This window comes from Aquarana catesbeiana, linkage group LG02, assembly GCF_042186555.1.
Source record: "Aquarana catesbeiana isolate 2022-GZ linkage group LG02, ASM4218655v1, whole genome shotgun sequence".
In the NCBI taxonomy this organism is placed as follows: Eukaryota; Metazoa; Chordata; class Amphibia; order Anura; family Ranidae; genus Aquarana; species Aquarana catesbeiana.
The window spans coordinates 48,072,387-48,099,862 of NC_133325.1; the positions used below are offsets into that span (position 1 = coordinate 48,072,387).

A 27,476-nucleotide genomic window follows, 5' to 3' on the forward strand; every position below is an offset into this window, starting at 1 on the left:
TGCACTGCAGTAACGCAAATTAATAGACTGACTTAAAGCTGATCTCTGGGTTTATAATAAAGGCTCCCCCACATTGCAAGGGGTACCAAACAAAATTTTTTTTACTTACCTTATCCATCATTCCCCTGGTAGCTGGTTCTTTTCTCTTCTCTCTGATGCTCTGAATTGTGGGCAAGCCCTTGGCAACCTCACTGGTAGTCCTACGTGAAGACAACACCATAGAGAAGAGGCTGCAGGGTACCAGTCGCATGTAAGTAGGTATTTTCTTCCACCTCACTACTGAAAGTTCCTCTCAGGCTATTAACATAATGAGCTCCCTTTTGGAAATTCTCTTTAGGAATACATCGAGGTAGTTACTGAGGGAGGAGGGTTTTGACCCCACTATCCTCAATAACGCTTTCCTATCGAACGGGCCTCCTCCACCGTACAGATAAAATCTGTGCCTCCCCAGAGGGGTGTCATCATCTACTACCGGTCCTTCACCTCCTGGCAGATGCTTCACTTCTAAGCCCACCTGCCCTCCTCAAAAACCTTCACATCAAAGATTCCCCACACCCCTTGATAAGGGAGGGGGGGATAGGGATGTCTATTGACGATAGCTTCACCTTAGAGGAAAGACATCTATTCCACTCTATTCTTCAGAGAGGTGCACAAAGCGACTCTATTGCTGTCTTTTCTCCATTGTTTTTCTCACTGCTACACCTTCTAAATTGCTTCACAAGGCAGATTTTTTTTCCTACACCTCCTTGCAGTTTCCAATCATGAGGAGTGGTCACCTCCCTCCCTCTTAGACAGGATTACAAGGAATTTTCAAAATCCTACATGTGGACTTTTATCCACTAAACAATGCTCCTAAAAGCATCTATTCTAATTACTGCCGTAACCAGTCTCCCGGCTGCTCTCCTGTAGACGTTCCACTAAGTCCACCACAGCAGCATGGATTCTGCCTGGTCTTCTGTAGACCTACCACTACATCTCTCGTATGAGTGATCCTCTAACTATAAAAGTAACCGCGATGTAATAGGTTTTACTCCCTATCAGTGGCGGCCCGTGCATTGTGGGTGCACGGGTGCCGCCCCCCCGACACCTCCGCCGCACTCCCTATTCATGTGCCCGGCCCCTTTCAGGACGCCGGACACATGAGATACTATGGCAGAGATGGGCGGGGGGGTGTATTTTGAATATGAGGTCCTCTGTAGGAATGGAACCTTCTTCTCTTCGTAAACCCAAACAGTTGTAGTTCTGCACTTTCTTTCCCTGTTTTCTTCCTGGGGGTCCCCTGCTTTTCTTATGCTCAATGGGGCCAAAGTACAGTAATACCTTGGATTACAAGCATAATTCATTCCAGAAGAACGCTTGTAATCCAAAGCACTCGTATATCAAAGCGATTTTTCCCATAGGAAATAATGTAAACTCAGATAATCCGTTCCATAGCCGCTGCTTGTCTATGCAGTACCGCATGTGACCAGAGGTGCGGGGTGCCGGAGACACTCGGAGACGCTCGAAGACCACTCGGAGGCGCTCAGAGACACTCGGGAACTGAGTGTTTCCGAGTGTCTCCGAGCGTCACCGGCGCCCCCGCACCTCTGGCCAAATGTGGTACTGCACACCCCAACGGCTTGAATCCTGCTTGTCTTGCGAGACAACGCTCGCAAAGCTCATACTGCGAAACGCTCGTAAACCACGTTACTTGCTTGTTACTTGCTTGCTTTCACTCGTAAACCGCGTTAAACCTTGCTTTCCTGGGGTTCCATTTATTGCCTTCCGTGGGAATGTCATTTCCCTCCCTATGTCCAGCCTTGAAGGCATGTCAAACACCTAAAAATTGCATTATGGGTGTGGTCAAGACTATCATCAATGGCTGCCTACCATGTATTCCCTTGCCAACGGACCCGTATTCCATTCTACTATGGATACGTATTCGTATTCCACTCTATGGGATTTCCCCCTCCTCTTGCACAATTCAGCTATACTGCCTTTCTTTCAGGGCTTCTGTCCTCAGGGATAGAGTCCCTCTTCCCCTACCTAAACCCGTTACCCCAAGGGCATTTGACATTGGAGCTTCCCATGGATTTCAGGCCACTGACAGTTTTTCACGTTTTCACAGCTGTTTTTTTGACAGGTGACTGTTTGTGCCTCTGCTGATACCTGCTTTGGCTACAAGGTGCTTCTGCTGTTTTCTGTCTCTTTGGGTCCTTTGACCCTTCTTGTTCTTCCTGTGGGCCTGTTGCTGCAATTTTGGTTGTTTTCGTGGCCGGCCCTCGATTTATTACTTGGGGACGTCCCTTGGTCTTAGAATCAAATCCCGTGTCCTGTACTGGAGGATTAATAACAGGAGTATTGATGTACCTGTAAATTTTATATCTTGGTGTACAGTACAGCAGTGGTCCCCAACCTTCACGGCACTAGAGACCGGCCTCACGAAAGAAATCCCCTCCATGGACCAGGGGGGAGGGGAGAGGGAGTTGGATGCAGGAGGTGTTGCTGGTGCAGGCACTGATGTTGGATGAGAAGACCTGGCTTGCAGTCTCGGCTATAATTCATCCCAAAGGTGTTTTGTCGGGTTGAGGTCAGGACCAGTCAAGTTCCACCACCCCAAACTTGCTCATCCATGTCTTTATCGAGCAAGGTCCATAAAGACATGGATGAGCGAGTTTGGGGTGCAGGAACGTGACTGACCTCAACCCGACAGAACACCTTTGGGATGAATTAGAGCGGAGACTGCGAGCCAGGCCTTCTCATCCAACATCAGTGCCTGACCTCACAAATGCGCTTCTGGAAGAATGGTCAAACATTCCCATAGATACCCTCCTAAACCTTGTGGACAGCCTTCCCAGAAGAGTTGAAGTTGTTATAGCTGCAAAGGGTGGGCCAACTCAATATTGAACCCTACGGACTAAGACTGGGATGCCATTACAGTTCATGTGCGTGTAAAGGCAGGCGTCCCAATACTTTTGACAATTTGTGTATGTTAAGGCACACGTGCTAATGCAGTGCTACAGTGTGAACTAACTGAATGGTTAGTATGTGAGCTGTCCCTATTTTCTCAGAGGTAGAATTGGACTACAAGGAAAAGTAGAATTTTCAGAGGGGGTGCACTATCGTTTTCCAGGATGAGATTAAAGTTAGCCATATATGTTACCATTTGATTTTACAATGTATTTTTATATTTACTAAAACTATATATTATATGAAGGCTACCTAAAAAAATAAATCCATACAATCTGTACCCAATCAGACAAGCCCCCCTGCACTACATAGTGGCTGGTAACTCTAAAGGTAGATTGTAGAATCATATTTTAATATAAATGATCAGCTAAAGGGAGAGGATGTGTGTCCGCTTTGTATAATTTTCATGTCTGACCGGAGTGTCTCTTTATTGATATGTGATTTATGTTAGTAACGTGTTTGTTGTATGTTTACGATCAGCTACTGTATTGGGAACTGAATAAGCTGCTATGTAGAGCAATAATGTATCCTAAATGTATGATGTTACTTCATGTTACAGTGGAGCTGTGTCGGACGCTGTAATAAAAATGTTTTTTAAAAAGACAAAATGACTTCTTTGTTTTTCTTAACCACTTCAGCTGTGGAAGATTTACCCCCCTTTACGACCAGGCCATTTTTTTGCGATGCAGCACTGCGTTACTTTAACTGACAGTTGCGACGCTGTACCCAAATAAAATTGATGTCCTTTTTTTTTTTTTCTCTTTTTGGTGGTATTTGATCACCTCTGCTGTTTTTATTTTTTGCGCTATAAACAAAAAAAAAAAGCCGACAATTTTGAGAAGAAAAAACATTATTTTCTACTTTCTGCTTAAAAATATATCCAATAAAAAAAAAAAAAAAAAAATTTTTTTTAAAATCTATTTTTTTTTTCATCAATTTAGGTCAACATGTATTCGGTTACATATTTTTGGTAAAAGAAAAAATCAGTATATACTCGAGTATTAGGCTCGATTCACGTCTATGCATGTTGCTTTTTTGTCGGGTTTTTACCGCGTTTTGCATTTTTTTTCTTTACAGTTTTTTTTACACTGTGGTTGCTTAGCAACCAGCTATATACAGTGTAAAAAAAAAAAAGAAGAAAAAAAAAACCCTGCAAAACGGCAATCGTGGCAAAAACGCAGTATTTGCGTTTTGGATGCGGGTCCATTGAATTCTATCACATGCAAAACGCTGCATTTTGCATGAAAAAAAAAGTCCCAGACCCTTTCCAAAAACGCAGAGGCACAAAAATGCATTGGATGTGAACATGTTCCATAGGAACCCATGTTAAAAAATTTCCATGCATTTCTGCAAAATGCATCAAAAAACGCATTAGTGTGAGTCAAGCCTAAGTCGACCCGAATATAAGCCGAGGCACCTAATTTTACCGCAAAAAACTGGGAAAACATATTGACTAAAAAAAATGGGCTGAAAAACTCGGTTTATACTCGAGTATATACGGTAAGCGTACATTGATTGGTTTGCTCAAAAGTTATAGTGTATACAAAATAGGGGATATATTCATGGCATTGTGATTTATTTCTTCATTTTTCTGCTAGTAATGGCGAGGATCATTGACTTATAGCGGGACTGCGACATTGCGGCAGACAATTTTTGGTAAAAAAAAAATTAAAATAAGCGTATATTGATTGGTTTGCTCCAAAAATTATAACGTCTACAAAATTGGGGATATATTCATGCAATTGTGATTTATTTCTTTATTTTTTTCTACTAGTAATGGCGGCCATCAGCAAGTTATAGCGGGACTGTGACATTGCGGTGGACAATTTGGACACTAACTGACACTTTTTTGGCGACCAGAGACACTAATCAGTGCTAAAAATATGCACTGTACTAATGACACTGGCTGGGAAGAGGGTTAACATGGGGGGGTGATCAAAGGGTTAAATGTGTTCCTAAGGAGGTGCTTGTACTGTGGGAAGGCAGAGATCTGTGTTCCTGCTTAGCAGAAACACAGGACCACTACCTTCCCTACTGACAGAACAGCGATCTGCCTTGTTTACATAAGCAGACCGCCGTTCTGCTGCTCTCGGGAACGATCAGTGGGTCCCAGCGGACTCTATGCTGTTGATTGGCGCCCCAGTCCTGGAAGTGCAAAACCACGTACAGGTGCGTGATTCTGCACAGGAGAGCAGCCTTGCTGCTGTATATGTACTGTATACGGTCGCCTAACGGTTAAGCTGGAGAAAAAATCTGTCACACCGGGAAGTTTCTCTATAATTGTGCATTCAGAAAACCAAGGGAAGGCTCTGTGATCGGTTACACTATAGGGTTAGTTTCTTAAAGGCAAATAGACAGTGCACTTCGCAAGGGAATTTTCTTCAGAGCTTAGTAAATGAGGGAGAACTCTGCTGACTTCCATCATGAGGGAGAACTCTGCTGACTTCCATCATCCAATCATATGCAAGCAAAAATACATTTTTTTAAAAAAAAATTCTCCATGCATGTGATTCGCTATTATTTTCAAAGTGAAGCTTCACCTCATTTACTAAGCTCTGGAGCAAATGCCCTTGCAAAGTGTACAGTCTATTTGCCTTTAGTAAATCAACCTCTGTGTTTGTTTAGGGGGTTACTCCAGCCAAAACTGATATTGTCATCAGAAATTAACCACTTGCCCTCCAGAGGATTTACCCCCCTTCATGACCAGGCCATTTGTTTGCGGTGCTGTGTCTGACAATTGCACTGTCACTGTACTAATGACACTGGCTGGGAAGGGGTTAAACATCAGGGGCAATCGATGGGTTAAATGTGTGCCTAGCCAGTGTTTGTGTTAACTATGTGTGCTGCTTTGACTGACAACGTCATTGATGATAAAACGCGTAGGGAGGAGTCGTGACGTCATTGCGCACTGCAGGGGTTAAAGGGGTTAAACATCAGGGGCAATCAATGGGTTAAATGTGTGCCTAGCCAGTGTTTGTGTTTACTATGTGTGCTTTTACTAGGTGAAGACTAGACGTGGATTCAAATCCCTGCTTTGCAGGAATACTGAATCCATTCTTCCCCCCGTCAGAACAGAACTCTGCCTTGTTTACATAGGCAGACCTCCGTTCTGAGTGTCTGCCCGATGATCGGTGGGTGCCGGAGGATATCGAGTGCCCGACACCCGCAGATCACGTATATACAGTAAAACTGCTATAGGGCGGTCAGCAACTGGTTAATAATTACTTTGAACATGTACCTATTGAAAACACCATGGGGTTTATTTATACAAAATTCACATAGCTTTTTGTCCAGTGAAGCATTTGTTCTTTGTGATACGGCCAAAATCAAATGTTCTCAGGCTATTTCCTCTAGTCTAGAGGTTGAATGAGAAATATTCAAACTGTAGAGGAAATGGCTTGCTAACATTCGGTTTTTGCTTTATTTGCACAGAACGAATGAATATGCAAGTTCTACCAGATAAATAGCTATGTGAATTTTTTTTTTTTTAAATAAATAGACCCCATTTGTTTCCTTTAAAACTGGCTGATCTTACAATTATCAAACAATTATCAAACACACAGAGTGCGATCTATAATAAACCTCTACTATAGAAAAAGCTGAACTCCTTAAAATGCCAGTGGCCTGGCTGTTATGCTGAACCTCTGGCCTCAATACTTTGGAAGTCATGGACCTGTGACAACAACATGAATTAATACACCGATCAGCCATAGCATTATGACATAGGTGCCGCCCTTGGACCCAAAAATCAGATTATAAAGTCCAATTTACATATTCATGTTCAGTCCATATAAAAACATTCCCAATACGGCTTGAAATAAAAATTGGAAAGTAGCGATCAATATGGGTAAAGAGAAGGCGTCTTATATATACAGCGCGATGTTGTGCGCTGACCACACCCCTGACAACGTCATTGATGATAAAACGCGTAGGGAGGAGTCGTGACGTGTGACGTCATTGCGTACTGCAGCCATTTTGATGCTTAGAAACTTTGGTTTTCTTTTGCATTGATGCCTGATCTGATCTTGCACCAAGATCAGATCAGAAGTATGTTCAATTTTATTGAACATACTACACTATGATATGCCCCTTTTATCCCTTCATACCTTTATGAAAGCATTGAGGATATCGTGGGCAGTGGAGGAACATCTTATTAGGAGGAGCCGGGTGATTTAACTTCAGTGACACCATCCCAGGATCACTTTGAACACGCTTGTTTGACCTTTCTTGGTGGGGGTCCACATTGAAGGGTAAGAGGCAGTGCGACGGCCAGGGGCGTTGCTAGGTCTACAAAGATCTGGGGCTAGAGCCCATAGCAGCGTAGTAAAGAAAGTCATACGCTTGGGCGGGCATACACATGTATATAATATACGTGTGTGTGTGTGTGTATATATATATATATCCCCATAGAGTTCCCCCTTACATCAGGGTTCCCAGAGAGCCTCCCCCTTGCATTAGGGTCCCCGGAGAGCCTCCCCCTTACATTAGGGTCCCCAGAGAGCCTCCCCCTTACATTAGGGTCCCCAGAGAGCCTCCCCCATACATTAGGGTCCCCAGAGAGCCTCCCCCTTACATTAGGGTCCCCAGAGAGCCTCCTCCTTAAATCAGGGTCCCCAGAGAGCCTCCCCCTTAAATCAGGGTCCCCAGAGAGCCTCCCCCTTAAATCAGGGTCCCCAGAGAGCCTCCCCTGCCCTTGGGGACCCCTGCAGAGACTCAGGGCTATGGGCACCAGATTTGGGGCTATAGCCCCAAAAACCACCCCCTAGCGACGCCACTGGCGACGGCTCCTTTCTGGATACTCCTTCTCTTTACCCATATTGATTTCTGCTTTCCAATTTGTATTTGAAGCAGGATTAGGAATGCTTTTATATGGACTGATCATGAATATGTAAATTGGACTTTATAATCTGATTTTTTGGTTCCAAGCGCTGCACCTACGTTACAATACTTTCTTTTATGTTGTTATTCCAGCATACATGTGCTAGCAGCTTTTGCATTTCGTGTTTCTTATTTAACCTAGAGCAGCCTTTCTTGTACAATATTATAACATTATGACCACTGACAGGTAAAGTGAATCACATTGATTATCCTGTGACAATGGCACCTGAAAGCAGGTGGGATATATAAGACAGCAAGTGAACATGTTGTCCCTGAAGTTGATGTGTTAAAAGCAGAAAAAACATGGGCAACTGTAAGGATTTGAGCAACTTTGAGTGCGTAAAGCAGAGATCTCAAACTGACGGCCCTCCAGCTGTTACAAAACTACAAGTCCCATCATGCCTCTGCCTGTGGGATTCATGCTTGTAACTGTCAGCCTTTGCAATGCCTCTTGGGACTTGTAGTTTTGCAACAGCTGGAGGGCCACCAGTTTGAGACCTCTGAGTAACGATTTGAGCAAATGGGTCAGAGCACCTGCAAAACTTCAGCTCTTGTGGTATGTTCCCGGTCTTTAGTGGTCAGGAACAACCAAAGGGGGTCCAGGGAATGAAAACTGGCGAACTGGAAACATGGTCATGGGCGGCCAAGGCTCATTGGTGTACGGGCGGAGTGAAGGTTGGCCTGTGTAGGCTAGAAGAGCCACTGTAGCTCAAATTGCTGAAAATGCTGGTTTCGATAGAAAGGTGTCAGAACACACAGTTTGCTGCTCATGGGGCTGTGTAGCCACAGACCGGTCAGTATGCCCATGCTAACATGTGTCCACAGCCAAAAGCTCCTACAATGAGCAAGTGGGCATCAGAACTGGACCATGGAGTAATGGAAGAAGGTGGCCTCGTCTGATGAATTCAAGAATGGTTTGAGGAACACGAGTTGGAGGTGTTGACCTGTCCTCCAATTTCTCCAGATCTCAATCCAGTCGAGCATTTGTAGGGTACAGTATGCTGGAAAAACAAGTCCAATTCATGGAGGCCCCACTTCGCAAGTTACAGGTGTGATGCCACATACCACAGCATAGTATAAGAGATCCAGTGGATTGTAATTGTATGTACAGATTTTTTGTTGAGTAAAAGCCCATTAATATACCACAGAGATCGAAGCTTCCTTGCTTATAGTGCAAATTAACCTTAATAGACAGGAAATCAAATCAATCACATGTCAAACACAAGGCCCGCGGGCCGAATCCATCCTGCCAGGCCATTTCATGCGGCCCTTCCACCTCTCAGCAGCAGAGAGGACAGACAGTGCCTTAAAAAAAGTATTCATACCCCTTGAAATTTTCCACATTTTGTCATGTTACAACCAAAAACGTAAATGTATTTTATTGGGGATTTTATTTGATAGACCAACACAAAGTGGCACATAATTGTGAAGAGGAAGGAAAATGATAAAATGGTTTTCAACATTTTTTACAAATAAATATGTGAAATGTGTGGCGTGTATTTATATTCAGCCCCCTTTACTCTGATACCCCCAGCTAAAATCTAGTGGAACCAATTGCCTTTATAAGTCACCTAATTCTTAAATAGAGTCCACCTGTGTGTAATTTAATCTCAGTATAAATACAGCTGTTCTGTGAAGCCCTCAGGTTTGTTAGAGAACCTTAGTGAACAAACAGCATCATCAAGGCCAAGGAACACACCAGACAGGTCAGGGAAAAAGTTGTGGAGAAGTTTAAAGGCTAAATTCACTTTTTTTTTTTTTTTTCTAAATTCCAGCTCCCCTATGTACCAATATAGCATTAATGTACTTCTTTTGCAAAAATAAAACAGCTTTCCATTTATTCTACCCACGCTTACCTCACTCTCTTCTTGGATGTTTAACAATCCTGCTCCATTACTTCTGCCTTACTTCCTGAACAGACTTTAGGTCATGACACAGGAAGGAGTTGACCAGCTGAGGGTAGATGATGCAGAGTGTGTGTGCTAATGACATCAGGTGGGGGTAGAAAACTAACGCTGCACATTACCCTGAACACACCATCCCCACCGTGAAACATGGTGGTGGCAGCATCATGTTGTGGGGATGCTTTTCTTCAGCAGGGACAGGGAAGCTGGTCAGATTTGATGGGAAGATGGATGGAGCCAAATACAGGGCAATCTTAGAAGAACACCTTTTAGGGTCTTCAAAAGACTTGAGACTGGGGCGGAGGTTCACCTTCCAGCAGGACAACGACCCTAAACATACAGCCAGAGCTACAATGGAATGGTTTAGATCAAAGCATATTCATGTGTTAGAATGGCTCATTCAAAGTCCAGACCTAACTCAATTAAGAATCTGGGGCAAGACTTCAACATTGCTGTTCACAGATGCTCTCCATCCAATCTGACAGAGCTTGAGATATTTTGCAAAGAAGAATGGGCAGAAATGTCACTCTCTCTAGATGTGCAAAGCTGGTAGAGACATCCCCAAAAATACTTGCAGCTGTAATTGCAGTGAAAGGAGGTTCTACAAAGTATTGACTCAGGGGGGCTGAATACAAATGGCCCTCAACTCTCCACAGCACCCTCTCGTCTTAGCATTCAGCAGACTCCGGCAGTTGACTCCAGCCCTTAGCTGGTCCTCCTCCGGACCCCTGCACTTTCTGCTTCCCAGCTCCACCCCCAACTTTTTCCCGGCAGCAGCACAAGATAAAAGGGATGAACTGTGATGTAATAGAGGGTGGAGGACTCTTGACATGTGATGTAAGGAGGGGTAGGGTGCTCGTGATATCTAGTCTTACAGCTACAACTGGCCCTTTGAGGGCAACCATAACACTAATGCGTCCCGTGATGACATTGAGTTTGACACCCCTGGCACATATTTAAAATTAAAGAACTATTTATGAATAAACACCTACACAGCACTTGCCTTATTACCCCATCCTCCAACAAAAGAACGATATTCCACACATTTGTCATTAAAATTCAACCAGTCTTTTTTACTGAATCATCTCTTTTTCCAAATTCAACATTTCAACACAAAAATGGTACAACATTTTAAGTTAAATAAATAATATATCTTGTTAAAATTACTCTTTAAATACTGTAACATTTCTCTAGGACTCCATCAATTGAGATATATATTGGATCGGTTTTCTATTTATTATGTTCCGTTAATTCTTTCTGAGGCATCTTCTCAGATGTCCATACATGTTTCTGCTCGGGAACATCCATCTAGCATTCGTCTTGTTCTGTGGCTCTGGAAATTGGAAGGATTATAAACGCTACCATGTTAAAGAGACCCTGTCACCACAATCTTCACAATATCCGCTCTGTGCAGTCTATGTAGAGTTATAGAAATGGGACATTGCCTGGAGTGTCATAACCTCGGGGCTCGTTTGCACCAGCACATTGTGTAAATGTATGTGCGCTTAATGTGTCTTTGCGATAACGCAACCTGTCAGTTCACAAAAAATTCCAGATGAAGAGTTCATGCAATTGAGGAGGTCACATCTTCAGTTGCCGGTGTCTCCTACCCACCTTCCATTCCAGAGCTGAAGCCCTTTCTGAAGGTGGCCATAGATGGTTTGAATTTTGGCAACTCCCTGATGAACTGGATAAAATTTGACAAAAGTCAAATAAAAAATGGACCTAGCTAATTGTAAAGTTATCGGTGAAACAGTGACTGCATCCTATCAGATGCAGTCAGTGTTCACCAGCACTAGCCGCCGCCGGTGCCATGGCTGCCCGAATACATTGGTGATTCCTCCATCTTTGATGTGAGTGTTGATGGGGAAATCAATAGATTTTAATCTCTCTCTCACAGACTAAATGGCCGAAATTCGAGACTTTAAGCTTAAAACTGAACTTAACTGTACCTGGGAACCACAGACTGAAAACTCTTTTAAATTAATTTTTTTTTAATATTCAAAGCGAACTCATCCATGTCTTCATGTTTTGTGTTGATAAATCACTTTAAAAATAAAAAAAAAACCTCTAGCATTTCTAGCTGTGGCCTTTTTGAGTAAGGTCAGATGATTTGTGTAGCATTTACTTTACTTTTCATTTACTATTTTTCCTGAAATCCATCTGCCCTTATCTCAGGCATGCAGGCAGAGGGTGTGAGAAAGCCCCTCCTCCTCTCCAAATGAATGAAAAAAAAAAAAAAACCTAAACCATAATGACTCTTGGGATGTATGGCATCACTTTGGCCTTGGCCGGAAACCAGGAAGCAACTGTCAGGAGCGTGTGAATGCTCCTGTTCTTTGGCAGCAGCTGGCCTCATTACAGCATCCTGGTTTTGGCTATGATGCATTTTCCCTGTCATGTCTTTCCACCTACAAGGTGATTGATGTAGCAAGTCTCTGGGTTGAGACTAAACCTGATTTAAGCCAGCCTAGCCTGCAGTCTCATGCTTGTGATAGCGTGTCTAAAACATGCAAGCTCTCTGTCTGTCCTCCTCTGCTGTTTGGATTCCCCTATTTATGACCTTGGATCGGATCTCAACTGTTCTCTGAACTCTGCCTGTCTTTTGACTATGGATTGATCATGACTATTCTGAACCTTGCCTGCCTTGTACCTGGACTCTTATTGAATCACTCTGCCTGTCTGCCAACCACAAGTACCTGTTTGCTGTGCTCAGTTCATGCCTGCCCCGGCGTGGTAGTCAGGCACTATAGCATTGTGTATAAGACCTGAGGGCAACCGAGTACCGGCAGGCCTGCTTCCCTTATGGGAAAGGGGGCTGCTATATGTGAAGAACACAGAAGCCAGCTATAGCATCTGACCGTCTGCATTAGGGGTAAGCGTGACAACAACAGAAGAAATGTAAAAATAAAAATTTAAAACAAGTAAATATAATATACCTTTCTATTTACTAATGCTAGCAGCATAAGGATTAAACATTTAGTTAATGTTGATTGAGAGAGGTTGGTTGCACTTTAAGGCCTTGTTCACACAAGGTGAATACATGTATGCCCTGTACAAGGCTGTGCCTGGCTGGCACAGGGATGCGCATGTATTCCATGTATCCCTGTGTCGGCAGTCCCATTGTTGTCTATTGGGATGTAGTGGCTGCACAGACAAAGCCACTGGGTCCCAATAAGACATTCATATGGGTGTGAGTGCAAGTCCCCAAACCCACCCAGGGTGCATTCAGGGTTGTGCACCCACAGGGATGTCATATTGGAAGCAGCGGCTGTGTCCATGCAGCCACTATGCCCCAATAGACAACAATGGGACTGCTGGAACAGGGATGAACAGAACACCTCCACATCCCCATACTGACAAAACACAGCCCAGTGTAAATGAGGCCTAAGACTCATTAGCATTCAACACTTCCAGCAGTGGCAATGGCCTGAGAACGCAACAGTGATAAAGAGGTCAGAGGATGGAATCACAACGTGAAGCGGGAAATACAGGCATCCAACACAGAACAGACTCACCGAGGACGCAGTGCTGGGATGGTGGGAAGGTTGGAGACACAAGGATTTCCTATCCAGTATTAGTTGTAGCTCAGAGTGCACTGGTAGCAGCTCAGGGCAGAAGGTTGTCACTTGCAATTTAGGAAGAATTTGCTCGCTGCTGCAGTATTGTTGGCCATACACATGGCAATTTGATAGAGCAATTGAACAAACATTGGGTAGTTGCTTATGCTGCAAAGCTGAAGAAAAGGCAACCAACTTCTAAGGTCACTAGCAAACAATGGAGGCATGCTGGTAGTAGGAGGGCTTATCCTGTGTTTTTTTTTCCAAGTCTCCAATCCTCTGGTAGGGTGCAGTATAACCCGAAGGCAAAAAACTTAAGCCGCGTACACGATAGGATTTTCCAACAAAAAAAACATGGATTTTTTTCCGAAGGATGTTGGCTCAAACTTGGATTGCATACACACGGTCACACAAATGTTGGCCCAAAATCTAGAACGTGAGAACGCGGTGACGTACAAGACGTACGACGAGCCGAGAAAAGGGAAGTTCAATAGCCAGCTCTTTCTGCTTGATTCCGAGCATGCGTGAACTTTTGTGCGACGGACTTGTGTACACACGATTGGAATTTCCGACAACAAAGTTAAGTTGGCGGAAAATTTGAGAACCTGCTCTCAAACATTTGTGGCCGGAAATTCCGACAGCAAATGTTCGATGGAGCATACACACGGTTGGACTTTCCGACAACAAGCTCACATCGAACATTTCCCATCGGAAAGTCCGACCGTGTGTACGCGGCATTAGTGTGCCTGTCAATGGACAAAAAAGAGATACAACCACATTTAATGAAATTGCTGTAGTTTTTTTCCCCTTTTTGATTCCATTTCACTTCAATTCAGTCTTTCAGTAAAGTGCACTGAAGCTTTCACTTTATTGCTCAGTTTTATGGTGGTGGACGAAACCTGCAGGTGGTAGATTAAATTAATTTCTGCTTACTACTTGCAGTCGTATGTACATTTTCCTGTAGCTCAAAAAGTGGTTGAAATGGGCAACTTAAAACGGAAGTAAACCCATAGATTTAACAGTTTTAAAAAAGCAGTTACATTTCCGGCAAATTTAGGGAATGATAACTGTCACATCGGATGTACTCTCAACCAAACTGTCAAACCATCCAATGGCATCACCATGGCAGTTGAGGAACAAACAGAGGACAAGATGGCTCCTTCCTTGGATGAAAACTATAGGAGGGTTTACTTCCACTTTAAAGAAATTGTGATGTTGCAGGTGGAAAAAAGGGGTAATGGCTTTATACGGCTTGGAAACCCAAGGCCGGATTTCTGTGGGATAAGCGGCATCAGTAACTCTGTATAGACTACACAGAGGCAGCTAACGTAAATGGATATTGTAGAGAATGGAAAGTGTGGCGACAGGGTCTCTTTAGAATAAATATATCCTATGTGCCTCAGTCAAGGCTATATGGGCAATCAAATCTGAGAGATTTAACTAGTTGTTGCAAATCATCTCATTAGTAGCGCATTGTGTCCAGTGCGATGCAAATAAGGCCAACAAAAGGGTAAAGTCCGTCATTGCAATAAAATTAAAATATAAGTAACCCAGCCTTTTTAGCTTGTGCTGCAATACTCACCTCCTCTCTGGTGCTTTCACCTGCAGATTCTGTGATCCGGTGCCACTTCTTTTCTGGGTTGAAGGACACCCAGTGGCATCCAACTCATTTTCTGTGAGCCCAGGCTGTCATGGACACGCATCCCTAGGGGGTACTTCATCACACCAGCCTGGGCTCACAGGACTATTACACAGAACTACACTCACACCTCATTGCTTGAGCACTAATTGCTCCAGGAGGAGGGACTGCCCACTGCAGCTGTCAGAAGAGGAAGGACCCGTGATATCACATGACCAGCCAGGAGACTGCAGGTATGGTAGGGATTTTATAAAAAAAAATAGCTATGGAGGATCTAGTAAAGATGGGGGGGTCTCTTAAATTCTGTAATTAAATCTCTAAGCAGCCAACAGTCCTAACTGCCTTTGTAGCCTTACAGTGGAAACGCTCTTCTTAAGTGATCATTATTGTCGATCCGCTCCCAGTTTGTGGCCCTTTGATGTAAACCAAAACCATGACCAAAACTGCCCTCGTCGGTCACAGGTAGTCGTCCTCGCTGGACAGGGAAGTTGAACCTTCAGTCTCTGTGTCGGAGGAAGTCTGGGACTCGGCTCTGTTCATGTTCCATACCTGAGGACTAAAGCTCTTGCCCCAGGTGCACGGGTAGCCCACGGGCTTGGCAGAGCGAATCAAATCTACCGCCAGTTGCCAGCGATCCCGCTCAGTTCACTTGCTGCCCTTCGCTCCACGTTGTTTATTCATCGATGTCAGCATCTGGCTGATGTAGGAAGTCAAGAGATCGTCCATCTTGTATCCCTGAAGAGACAAAGTCATGAAAAAAACGGTTACAGGACCTGTGCTGTAATGACAGCTGTTCTGTTTTTGACCCCTTTGTAGAAATTCTAGCTGCCTGGCTGTCATGCCGGCCTAATGACTTAGTGGGGTAATTTACTAAAACTGGAGAGTGCAAAATCTGGTGCAGCTCTACATAGAAACCAATCAGCTTCCAGGTTTTTTTTGGTCAAAGCTTCCAGGTTTTATTGTCTAAGTTAGTGGTCTCCAAACTGCGGCCCGGGGGCCAGATGCGGCCCTTTACTTGTTTTTTTTTCCGGGCCTTGGGGTCCTATTTCATCCACTGATACCTACAATAGGGCATAATCCCCCCCCACTGAACCCAACGAAGGGGCACAATTCCTCCCAATGACACCAATGATGGGGCACAATTCCTCCCAATGACACCAATGATGGAGCACAAGTCCTCCCAATGACCGCAACAATGGAGCACAATTACTCCCAATGACCCCAACGATTGGGCACAATTCCTCACACTGACACCAAGGAAGGGGTACAATTCCTCCCAATGGCACCGAGGAAGGGGTACAATTCCTCCCAATGACACCGAGGAAGGGGTACAATTCCTCCCAATGACACATAGGAAAGGGTACAATTCCTCCCAATGGCACCAAGGAAGGGGTACAATTCCTCCAAATGACACCGAGGAAGGGGTACAATTCCTCCCAATGGCACCAAGGAAGGGGTACAATTCCTCCCAATGACACCGAGGAAAGGGTACAATTCCTCCCAATGGCACCAAGGAAGGGGTACAATTCCTCCCAATGGCACCAAGGAAGGGGTACAATTCCTCCAAATGACACCGAGGAAGGGGTACAATTCCTCCCAATGACACCAAGGAAGGGGTACAAGTCCTCCCAATGACACCAAGGAAGGGGTACAAGTCCTCCCAATGACACCAAGGAAGGGGCACAATTCCTCCCAATCACACCAATGATGGGGCGTTATTTTTTTTCCATTTGCTTGTGGACCTTTTCTCCCAATGGGCAAAGCCCACCCCCACCCTTAAGTCTGAAGGACAGTAAACGGGCCCTTTGTTTAGAAAGTTTGGAAATCCCTGGTCTAAGTGGAATTTAGAAGCTGATTGGCTACCATGGACCGCTGCACCAGATTCTGAGTGCTCCAGTTTTAGTAAATCAACCCCTGTGTTTTATGATTCACTGTCTTGGAAGATATATGCAGCAAAGAAAGGGGGATCTCCTGCTTTGCCTTCTTATGTCAGGTCAGTAACTGAGAAGGAATTAGTGTTGATGGATTAGCATGGCAGCCAAGCAACTAGCATTGTCAGAGGGAGAGCCCAGCAATGGCAGTTTTCCTAGTTCTCTCAGTACAGGATACCTTTAAATTAAGGATCTAGCTTATTCCAAAAAATATATATATATATATATATATATATATATAAAGTGCAAAAACTTACATTAATATTGTAGGGCTCATTCACATGGGCAACTCAGCCCCGAGCAGAGCCGCCCCCCCCCCCCCCTTTTTTTATGTTTTAACTGTCCTAGCGCTGAGCTATGAGCAGGCAGCTCATATTAGTGAATCTACATACATCTGCTGTATGGACTTACTTTACTTACACAGCCGAGATCAACAGGTATGCAGGATGGGCCTGGCCCTGGATGCATAGGTTCTGTGTCTGGGTCCATGCACCTGTCAAACTTGGCTGTGTGGCCAAGACCATACAGCCGATGCGTGTCCATTCACTAATATGGGCTGCCTGCACGCAGCTCAGCGTTAGGATGGAAAAGTGGATAAATGGCTCTGCACACTGTACAGAGCTTTAGTGCCTGTGTGAATGAGCTCTTAAAGGGTAACTCCACTTTCATGGGAAAACAAATAGCAAATATAAAAAATAGCAAATAAAAAAAGAATGTAGCATATATAGAATTTCTACACAAGTCATATTGCAATTTAATGTTATTAAAAATATTATTAATGTTAATGTTGTAATTTTCTGGAAAATACAATGCAATATGGCAACCTGGAGGCGTTCTGTACACAGATGTGTACAGAACCGCCCCTATAAATATCATTTCCTGCTTGTGTAATTGACTCACTGATTTTCCCAGAAGTCCACATTTTTTTTGGCATCCTCTGCAACAAAAATGTCATTTTTGGTAAGAATACCCCCACAGGGAAATCACATCTAAATCACCCTGCCAATTTCCTCATTAGAACCTTGCAAGTGCAGCAGTTAACTGATAATTCTGAAATCCCTCCCATGCACATTACTTTTGCAAAAACTGAGTTACTCTTTAAAGTAAATCTGTAGTTCAAGTTTACTTTAAGGCTAGGTTTCACACTTTTGTGGTGCTTTAACGCAAAGCATGTCAACGTGTACTACTTTGCACTATGTTTGAGTGATTTAATGGGCTCTCTAATATACTTAAATGCATGAAAAAAAAGGTGGCACACCACAACGCACCTTGTGCATTATGTTAAAATGGACATCAGTTGACAAGCTGCATTGGGGTTCCATTAGGAATGCATGGCACTACAGCACCACAATGCACACATTTGCAGGCTTTGCAATAATGTGCATGCTAGCGCGTATTCCCCCAGCACAGAGGTCTGAAACTAGCTTAAGTTCTTTATGGGGCTGGGGGCAATGTGAATGGTCAATGTTCTCTGTAAAGTGCAGTGTTATAGTGTCAGTTCTATATGAAGGAGAAAAATAAATACATGATTAGCTCACCAGTGAAGTCTCGCAGAGCAGTTTGCTGCCTCGAACCAGATTCCCAATGGTGATATGAAAGTAAGTATTTCCGCTGCTCCAGTTGGAGATCTTTGTGAAAGGGTGGGTGGCCAAAATATCCTGCAGGGAGAACATCCGTTACACTTCTAGTGTCATGTGATATATATATACTATATAACATATCCTGGTACTTGCCACTTCCTATTGTTAAACTAAATGCCGTCTAGTGGAGAGGAAACACAGGATGGTGAGAAGTACTACCAGACATGAGATGACGTTCAGACATCTGGACTTTTTAAGAATTGATGTCTATGCATCAGACGGCTGCTGACCATAACTGACTGGCCAGGTTAGGAAAATTGTTCCAATCACTGTTAACCTCCACGAAAATGTGCACTATAGCATCAGTCTGGGCTGCGCCTGGTCCTTCCACCTCTGTCTGAGCTGCAGCCGGTCCTTCTACCTCTGTCTGAGCTGCACCCGGTCCTTCCACCTCTGTCTGAGCTGCACCCGGTCCTTCCACCTCTGTCTGAGCTGCACCCGGTCCTTCCACCTCTGTCTGAGCTGCACCCGGTCCTTCCACCTCTGTCTGAGCTGCACCTGGTTTTCCACCTCTGTCTGGGCTGCACCCGGTTCTCCACCTCTGTCTGAGCTGAACCCGGTTCTCCACCTCTGTCTGAGCTGAACCCGGTCCCCCACCTCTGTCTAAGCTGCACCCGGTCCTTCCACCTCTGTCTGAGCTACACCCAGTTCTCCACCTCTGCCTGAGCTGCACCCAGTTCCCCACCTCTGTCTGAGCTGCACCCAGTTCCCCACCTCTGTCTGAGCTGCACCCGGTCCTTCCACCTCTGTCTGAGCTGCACCCGGTCCTTCCACCTCTGTCTGAGCTGCACCCGGTCCTTCCACCTCTGTCTGAGCTGCACCCGGTCCTTCCACCTCTGTCTGAGCTGCACCCGGTCCTTCCACCTCTGTCTGAGCTGCACCCGGTCCTTCCACCTCTGTCTGAGCTGCACCCGGTTCTCCACCTCTGTCTGGGCTGCACCCAGTTCTCCACCTCTGTCTAAGCTGCACCCGGTCCCCCACCTCTGTCTGAGCTGCACCCGGTCCTTCCACCTCTGTCTGAGCTGCACCCGGTCCTTCCACCTCTGTCTGAGCTGCACCCAGTTCTCCACCTCTGTCTGAGCTGCACCCGGTTCTCCACCTCTGTCTGAGCTCCACCCAGTTCCCACCTCTGTCTGAGCTCCACCCGGACCCCCAACTCTATCTGAGCTGCACCCGGTCCTTCCACCTCTGTCTGGGCTGCACCCAGTTCTCCACCTCTGTCTGAGCTGCACCCGGTTCCCCACCTCTGTCTGAGCTGCACCCAGTCCCCCACTTCTGTCTGAGCTGCACCCGGTCCTTCCACCTCTGTCTGAGCTGCACCCAGTTCTTAACCTCTGTCTGTTCTGCACCCTGTCCCCCCACCTATGTGAGTGGTGCACCTGGTCTCCCCAACTGTGTGTGTGCTGCATCTAGCCCCCCCCACCTTTGCCTGTGCTGCACTCTGCCCCTCTAACCTCTGTCTGTGCCACACTCTGCCCCCCTATCTCTGTCTGTGCTGCATTTCATGTTTTGATTGTTTTCCGCCCACCTTGGTGTGTCCCAGTTCCTCCTGTTACAAATGTTCCCTTTTGGTTTATTGGTTGGAGCCAGTGCGTGCTCTCCAATCATCAGGGAGCATGAGCTTTACTGAGTGCAGAGCTATAGGTCTGACCCAGCATGGGCGGTGCTGGAGCTCTGCAGAGAGACCACTCCGACCTCACAGACAGCAAGGGTCCCATTCTGCAGCTGCTGGCAGGGGACAGGCTTTTCTACTCAGGCTGTGACTGTATTAAAAAAAAAAACTGCAAGTCTTTACACATCTATTATTTTGATACACGTGAAAGGTTTTCAGGTGATTTAAACTAAAGGTTGAATTTGCTTTTTAATGTAACTCATGAATCATGATAACTACAAATCTGTCTCTGACATTCACCCACACAGTTTGCGTCATATTCTCCCTGTGACAGGCTGGCAAGGGAGCTCCAACCGCAATTCTATTAGAATGAAGGCAGGGTATACATATATATATATGTACTGTACCTTTGTCTTGGGGTCTATCAAGCTGACGCCATGCTTGTTAATTGCAATTAGGAGAATCTCTGGAAAATGAGGCTCTGTGGTTTGCTAAGAAAAAAAAGATAAACAGTTGTTTTCCAGGTCAGAGATGTCTTGTGCGCTCAAATCATCACAAAAAATAAATATTACCTGGTTGCTGGTTTTCACTGCAGCTGCATTCACCCCCAATTTAGTTTCCTGCCACTCAACCGTGTTAGCCAGAGCTGAGAACCCTCTCCCTACCCCCAAATCAGAGTGCTGGGTGAATCGCCAAATACCAGTGCTACCACATTGGTCAAAAGTGAGAGTAATGTTCTCCTTTATACCTGGAAGTACAGTAACGGGTATTTCTTTTTACTTTCATGGGTTTATTTGGACAGCAAGGGAGTGATGGGGAAGCATGTGCAGCTTCGAAGGGTGCCAGTTAACTGCACCTGTTGATTTTTTTTATTTTTTATTTTACACAAGGAAAGTGATTATGCTTCCATATCAACCAATTCATTAAGGTACACATAACGCTCATTGGGAATGCGCTGTGCGAAAATGCAAACTGTCCTATCAGCGCATGGATGTGAACTGAAGCAATAGGGTGTAAAGCACACTGCCTTGCTTATGTGTTGGGACTGGGTTGGGCAAAGCAGCCCGACTTGGCATAATGGGGCTGATGTGAATCGGATCTTATGCCGCCTACACACAAGCGGACCTTTCGACCTGACTGGTCCGGCGGACAATTCGACCGTGTGTGGGCTTCATCGAACCTGCAGCAGACTTTTTCGGTTGAAAATCTGACGGACTTCTATCCAAAAAGTCTGCTTGTCTGTATGCTAGTCTGACGGACAAAAACCAACGCTAGGGCAGCTAAGTATGAATCCGTCAGACTTTGGTGTGATCGTGTGTAGGCAAGTCCGTTCGTTGGGAAAGTCCGTTGGAAGTCCGTCGGACCAGTCCGGTCGAAAAGTCCGCTCGTGTGTACGCGGCATCAGGCTGCATTTACACCTGTGTGTCGCGTTTTTGACTGTTTTTTTTTTTCTTTTTATGCTTGTATGAGGGTTTTTGAGCGTTTTTGTACAGAGTTTTTAGAGCATTTTTGCGCTTTGGCTTTTTTTTATTAGCCAATAGAGAAAAATATCATCTGTTTTATCATTTGTTGCCATGTTTTTCAGCCTCTTCATCTGCTTTTATTTATTATTTATTTACATTTTTTGTTAGGGGGTTAGCGGTTAATTTATTTATTATTTATTAACTTATTATTTATTTTGTTAGGTTAGGGGTTAGGGATTAATATTAGGGTAAGGGATTAGGGTTAGGGATTAATATTAAAGTTAGAGTTAATTAATTTATTGTAATCATTTTTTTTTTTATTCATTATTTATTTTTAATAATCGTATTTATTATTTATTTATGACTATTACTATTTATGTGTGTATTTTATTTATTATTTTTAATTTAATTACTGCATTTGCACAAAAAAACGATCAAAAACGTGCGGCAAAACGCTCAGAAATATTGCGTTTCCATGGCACAAAAACACACTTAAAAAAAAAGCACCAATTTGCCCGTTTCAAGCAAAGCATTGAGAAAATGCAAAGCATTCTCTGAATGGTGCCCATGTCAAGCGGCCACCCTTCTGTGTTCAGAATGCAGCTGCTCATCACAGGACCTGGAAGTCAGTAGAGATTACTGGCATAGCGGTGCGTACTACAGTGATTTCCAGCTTCTAGGGTAGGGGGTCTCCAAACTCTCTTAATGAAGGGACAGTTCACTGTGCTTCAGACTTAAGAGGGGCCGGACTGTGGCTACTGGGAGTAGAAAAGGTCCCAATGTCAGTGAAAGAAAATAATGCCCAATCGTTGTTTCAGTGGAAGTAACTGTGCCCATTATTAGTGTCAGTGGAAGGAATTATACCCCATCGTTGGTGTAAATAGGAGGCAATATGCACCATTGTTGGTGTCATTGGGAGAAATTGCCAAGTGGCCAACTTCCTGTTTTCAGAATGTAGCAGGTCAGCTGCTCAGCACAGGACCTGGAAGCTAGTGGAGATCATCGGCGTAGAGGTGCCTACTACAGTGATTTCCAGCTTCTAAAGCAGGGGTCTCCAAACGTTCTAAACAAAGGGCCATTTTACTGTCCTTCAGGTTTTAGGGGGCCAGACTGTGGCCACTGGGAGTAGGAAGGTCCTGACATCAGTGGTAAAAAATAATGCCCAATCGTCGTTTCAGTGGGAGTAACTGTGCCCCATTATTAGTGTTAGTGGGAAGTATTGTACCCCATCATTGGTGTCAATGGGAGGCATTAGGCCCCATTGTTGGTGTCATTGGGAGAAATTGTGCCCTATCGTTGGTGTCATTGGGAGGAATTATGCCCCACAGTTGGTATCAGTAGATGAAATAGTGCCCCAAGGGCCAGATAAAAACAAGCAAATGGCCACGTGACCCCTGGGCTGCAGTTTGGAGACCACTGCTCTAGAGGGATCCCACAGTTATGGTATATATGTAATTACATTGGTCCAAGCTGGACCAATGCAACTATGAAAAATGGTACATACCTGAAATTCTTCTTTAATTCTAAAAGGGAGTCACAGAACTCTTGGCAAATCAATAACATGTAATCATTTTCTCTTTCTCTGAAAGCTCTCTACCTTAGATCTATGTAAGCCTGTGGTCATTCTAGTTTCCTTCCTTGCCGTAATTATCTTGCAATATTGGGGACAACAGACATAGGCCAAATGGAATCACTATCCTGATGTGTGTAGGACAGAATGAAATCTAAATAAAACACTGTTATTTCCCAACTTGCAGGGCATGCCTCATACTGGGAAAGTTCTGGGGTTTCATCCTTTGGCATTCTTTATAACTATGTTGGATCTCTTGGGGCATTCCATGGTTATGGCTGGTGGGAGAGCAGAACTTCATCTGAAATGGGTAGAATATCCAGGGTTTTGAGGGCGATTGGAGAAGAATATGGGCAGAGCCAAGATATTTCTTACCTTGACTTCAAAAAAGGCTGAACCGAATGTTGGCCACTTGAAGATGATCTTCAGAAAAGCGACCTTGGACTCCTCTCTGGTTTTCCCTGCGTGTTTATTGAAGTAGGCGATAATGGACTGCAGAGGAACATGCAAGTGTTAAACATATTTAGTTTTTCTTACTAGTGTAAATAAAAATGAAAATAAGCACACACATAGCCAAAATGTTTAAATAGTTAGACTGGTTTCCAAAAAAACAATAAAATCCCTTAACAGAACTGCACTTGTGGCACATAGGCAATGGAAACGGTTGACCAAGAACCTCTCTGTCAATGTATAGCAACTAGACATGTGCACTGACAAAAAATGTTTTTGTTTTTGTTTCATTCGTTTTTTGGCTTTTTTCGGAAATTCGAAAATTCAGAAACTCGAAAATTCGGATTTTCTAATTTTCTAATTTTGAGTTTCCAAATTTCCGCATTTCCAAATTTCCGAATTTTCAAATTTTCGAAAATTCGGATGTTCGGAAATTCAAAAATTCGAAAATCCGAAAAAAAGAAAGAAAATCAGTAAAATTCAAAATAATACCTAACTAATAATAACTAACTATTAAATTATAGGTATTGGAATTTCCTTTCAAATTTAGCTGTTTGTGAACGTAACTAATACAAATTTATCTGAAGTTATGAATTATCCGAAATAAAGAATGCCGTATCTAAACAAATGGAATGGAACAGATTAATAATAAATAATAATAATAAAAAGGTTTTATTATTGTTATTTATTATTATTAGATAGTTACGTTCCATTCGTTTAGATACGGCATTCATTATTTCAGATAATTCGTTCAAATACGTTCACTAACAGCCAAATTTGAAAGGAAATTCCTATAATATTTAATATTATTAGTTATTATTTCAGATTTTCGGGTTTTTGAATTTTCAGATTTTCACTCTTTTGAATGTTCAGATTTTCATTCTTATTTTTGGATTTCCAAACATCCAAATGTTTGCATTTTGGAATTTCCCAATTTTGAATTTTCGAATTTCCTAATTTTGAATTTTTGAATTTCCAACTTCTGAAATTTCCAATTTCTGAAATTTCGAATTTCTGAAATTACCAATTTCCGAAATTTCCAATTTCCGCATTTCCAATTTCCAAAATTTCCAATTTCCAAAATTTCGAATTTCCGAAACCCGAATTTCAAATTTACAAATTTCGAATTTACGAGTTTCGAATTTACGAGTTTCGAATTTACGAGTTTCGAATTTCTGAATTTACGAATTTCCAATTTTTGAATTTCCGAAATTAACGAGTTTGTTAATATTCGTTAAAAAACGAATTCGGAACTAAACGAATTGCACATGTCTAATAGCAGTTGCAATGCAATTTTCAATGCCAAATATTAGCTCCGATCCCTTGTTTCTGTAGATATTCCGCTGTACAGACCACAGGCGAGGCACGACATTGGCTCAGACCAAGGTCATTCTCTAAAATGTATGTATGCAGACATCAGCATGCATGCAATCCTAGTCAATGGCATGTCATTTTCCAACAATACAAACAGATTAAAATAATATTGTGTTAGCGTTGATAAGCAAATGAAGCTGTAAAGACATAAGACATACTACACATATGTGTAGCTCTTCTAAGCTGAATGTCCTCCATGTGCACAGGTATGTGGTGAGGGAGCACTCTTGCTCTTTAACCCATTCCTGCTCAGCATCAGCTAATCGCCTACTCCAAGGTTTTAAGGGCATGGTATCCTACCCTTGGTTCCATGACAGTAGCATCCCCCGTGAGGCCCCTGGCCTGACCCGCACCAACAGTAGTCTGTCCTATACCTTCCTCAGGCCTTGCTATATATGATACAGCCTACTTACTACTCTGGGGGCCTCTACCAGCTACCTATGCAACCAGGGCTGGCCTAAGACATTGTGCTGCCTGGGCCCGAGAATGAAATGCTGCCCCCCCCAAAAAAAAAAAAAAAAAAATCACGCCCACCAAAAGGCCCCCACATTCATTATTTTATATAATGATAACTAAAATTAAATCTATCAGAAAATCAGATAAAAAATGCCATAAATCTATTCTTCATTTTGTAGACGCTTTAAATTTTACGCAAACCAATCAATATACGCTTGTTGCGATTTTATTAAAATATGTAGCAGAATACATATTGGCCTAAACAGATGAAGACATTTTTTTTATAGCCAAGATCTATTGAAGGGGTTTCCACCATCCCTGCTAAGTTTCATTGTATACAGTATGTCTCAACCCTGCTGGGTTGAACGAAAAAAACGATTGATGTGTACCCGGCTTTACTCTTCCATTTTCTTCAGTGTTCACAGTAAGGTTTACACGTACCCCAACAAGCTTAAAGATTTGCATTATCATAATAAAATTCCAAAGCTGGAAGCGTTAAAAGAGAAGTAAAGGAATTTTTTTTTTTTCCCGTTCATACTTACCTTGGTGGATGCTGCATCTGTCCCCCGGCGCCTCTACACTGAGAACCAAGCGATCAAACATCGCCGATCACCCGGTTTTCAGAGATCCCCGAGCAGAGAGCTGTAGACTGTCAGTCACAGCTCTCTGCTCTGCACCGTCCTCATTTACTGGAGTGCTGAGGAGGTGGTGGGAGCGGCCGGCTGAGGGTCTCGGCGGCTCGCTGAGAGGCTGAGCTGGGTGTCAGTCTAGGCACCTGGCGGATCCAGACTTTATTGTCGGGATGACACGGTGCCTGGACTAATATCCGTGACGTCAGCAGAGAGCAGACTTTAGCCCACTCTCTACTGAAAACGGGTCACAGGAGTGCAAAACGAATTGCATTCCTGTGATCCACTGGAGACGCCCAGCCAAAACGAGCTTCTCCTGTAATGAAATTCAATGGCGAATGTTTGCGGAATCTTCACTAGATGCCATGGTCTATTTCCTGCCAGGAAAACCCAACAATTAGTGTACCATTGCCACTATTTAAAACAATATTTATGCCTTTGCAATTTTTCCATTTGCAAGTGTCAGTGCACTGTTGATGTTGGACTGCAGGTGTAACTTTTTCATTCAGAGATTAAAGCATAACATTTTATAAGCCTGCAGATTTTAGTTTTATAACCTGAGCTCTTAAAGCCTTTTTATATCTGTACCCCTGCATGTTACGTTTTGTGATTGAATTTTGATGGAAATGCCTTACAATACCTTTTTATCTTAGTGAAAATGTTGCTTCCCGGTCTTCCAATCCCGTGCTCTGTGCTGGCAGAGCTGAGTAACAGCTGTACCCCTTATCACATGTCTTCAGGCAGACTTGTACTACAGAGGAAGAGAGGGGGCATGTCTTGCCAGGTCTGTTACAGACTACTGGGTCTAATTCTAGTGCCTATTAAGCCCCATACACACGATCTGACTTTCCGACAACAAAACCGTGGAATTTTGTTCAAAGGTTGTTGGCTCCAACTTGTCTTGCATACACACGGTCACACAAATGTTGGCCAACAATTACGAACGTAGTGATGTACAAGACGTACGTGATATCTCCATTACGAACGCTAGTTTTACAAGACCGAGCGCTTCCGGCTCATCCTTGATTCCGAGAATGCGTATTTGTACTTTGGACTTTTGTCCAACGGACTTGTGTACACACGCTCGGAATGTCCGACAACATACATTTGTTGGTGGAAAATTTGCGAACATGCTAGCCAACATTTGTTGGCATAAAGTCCGACAACAATTGTCTGATGGAGCGTACACACGGTCTGACTTATGCCGCGTACACACGAGCGGACTTTACGGCAGACTTTGCCCGGCAGACGGGATTTCGTCGGACAATTCGATCGTGTGTAGGCTCCAGCGGACTTTGTTTTCTCAAAAGTTGGACGGACTTAGATTTGAAACATGTTTTACATCTTTCCGTCGAACTCGAGTCCGGTCGAAAAGTCCGTTCGTCTGTATGCTAGTCCGACGGACAAAAAGCCACGCTAGG

The 27,476-nt window shown here is 43.8% G+C and overlaps 1 protein-coding gene across 3 annotated transcripts in view; it reads right to left on the reverse strand.

Moving 5' to 3' along the window:
* Nucleotides 1-10,127: 10,127 nt before the first annotated feature.
* Nucleotides 10,128-27,476, reverse strand: part of MYO7A (myosin VIIA) — a 305,890-nt gene continuing 288,541 nt past the window's right edge. For 2 of the 3 annotated variants that reach the window (XM_073612852.1, XM_073612851.1), the window contains 4 exons: nucleotides 23,522-23,638; nucleotides 20,521-20,604; nucleotides 18,400-18,519; nucleotides 10,129-15,665 (listed from right to left, as the gene is read on the reverse strand). In XM_073612852.1, coding sequence (XP_073468953.1) covers nucleotides 15,576-15,665; nucleotides 18,400-18,519; nucleotides 20,521-20,604; nucleotides 23,522-23,638 — 411 coding nt within the window. In that variant the 3' untranslated portion in view covers nucleotides 10,129-15,575. Of the gene's footprint in view, nucleotides 15,666-18,399; nucleotides 18,520-20,520; nucleotides 20,605-23,521; nucleotides 23,639-27,476 lie in introns of all 3 variants that reach the window. The other variant, XM_073612854.1, reaches the window with a different exon arrangement.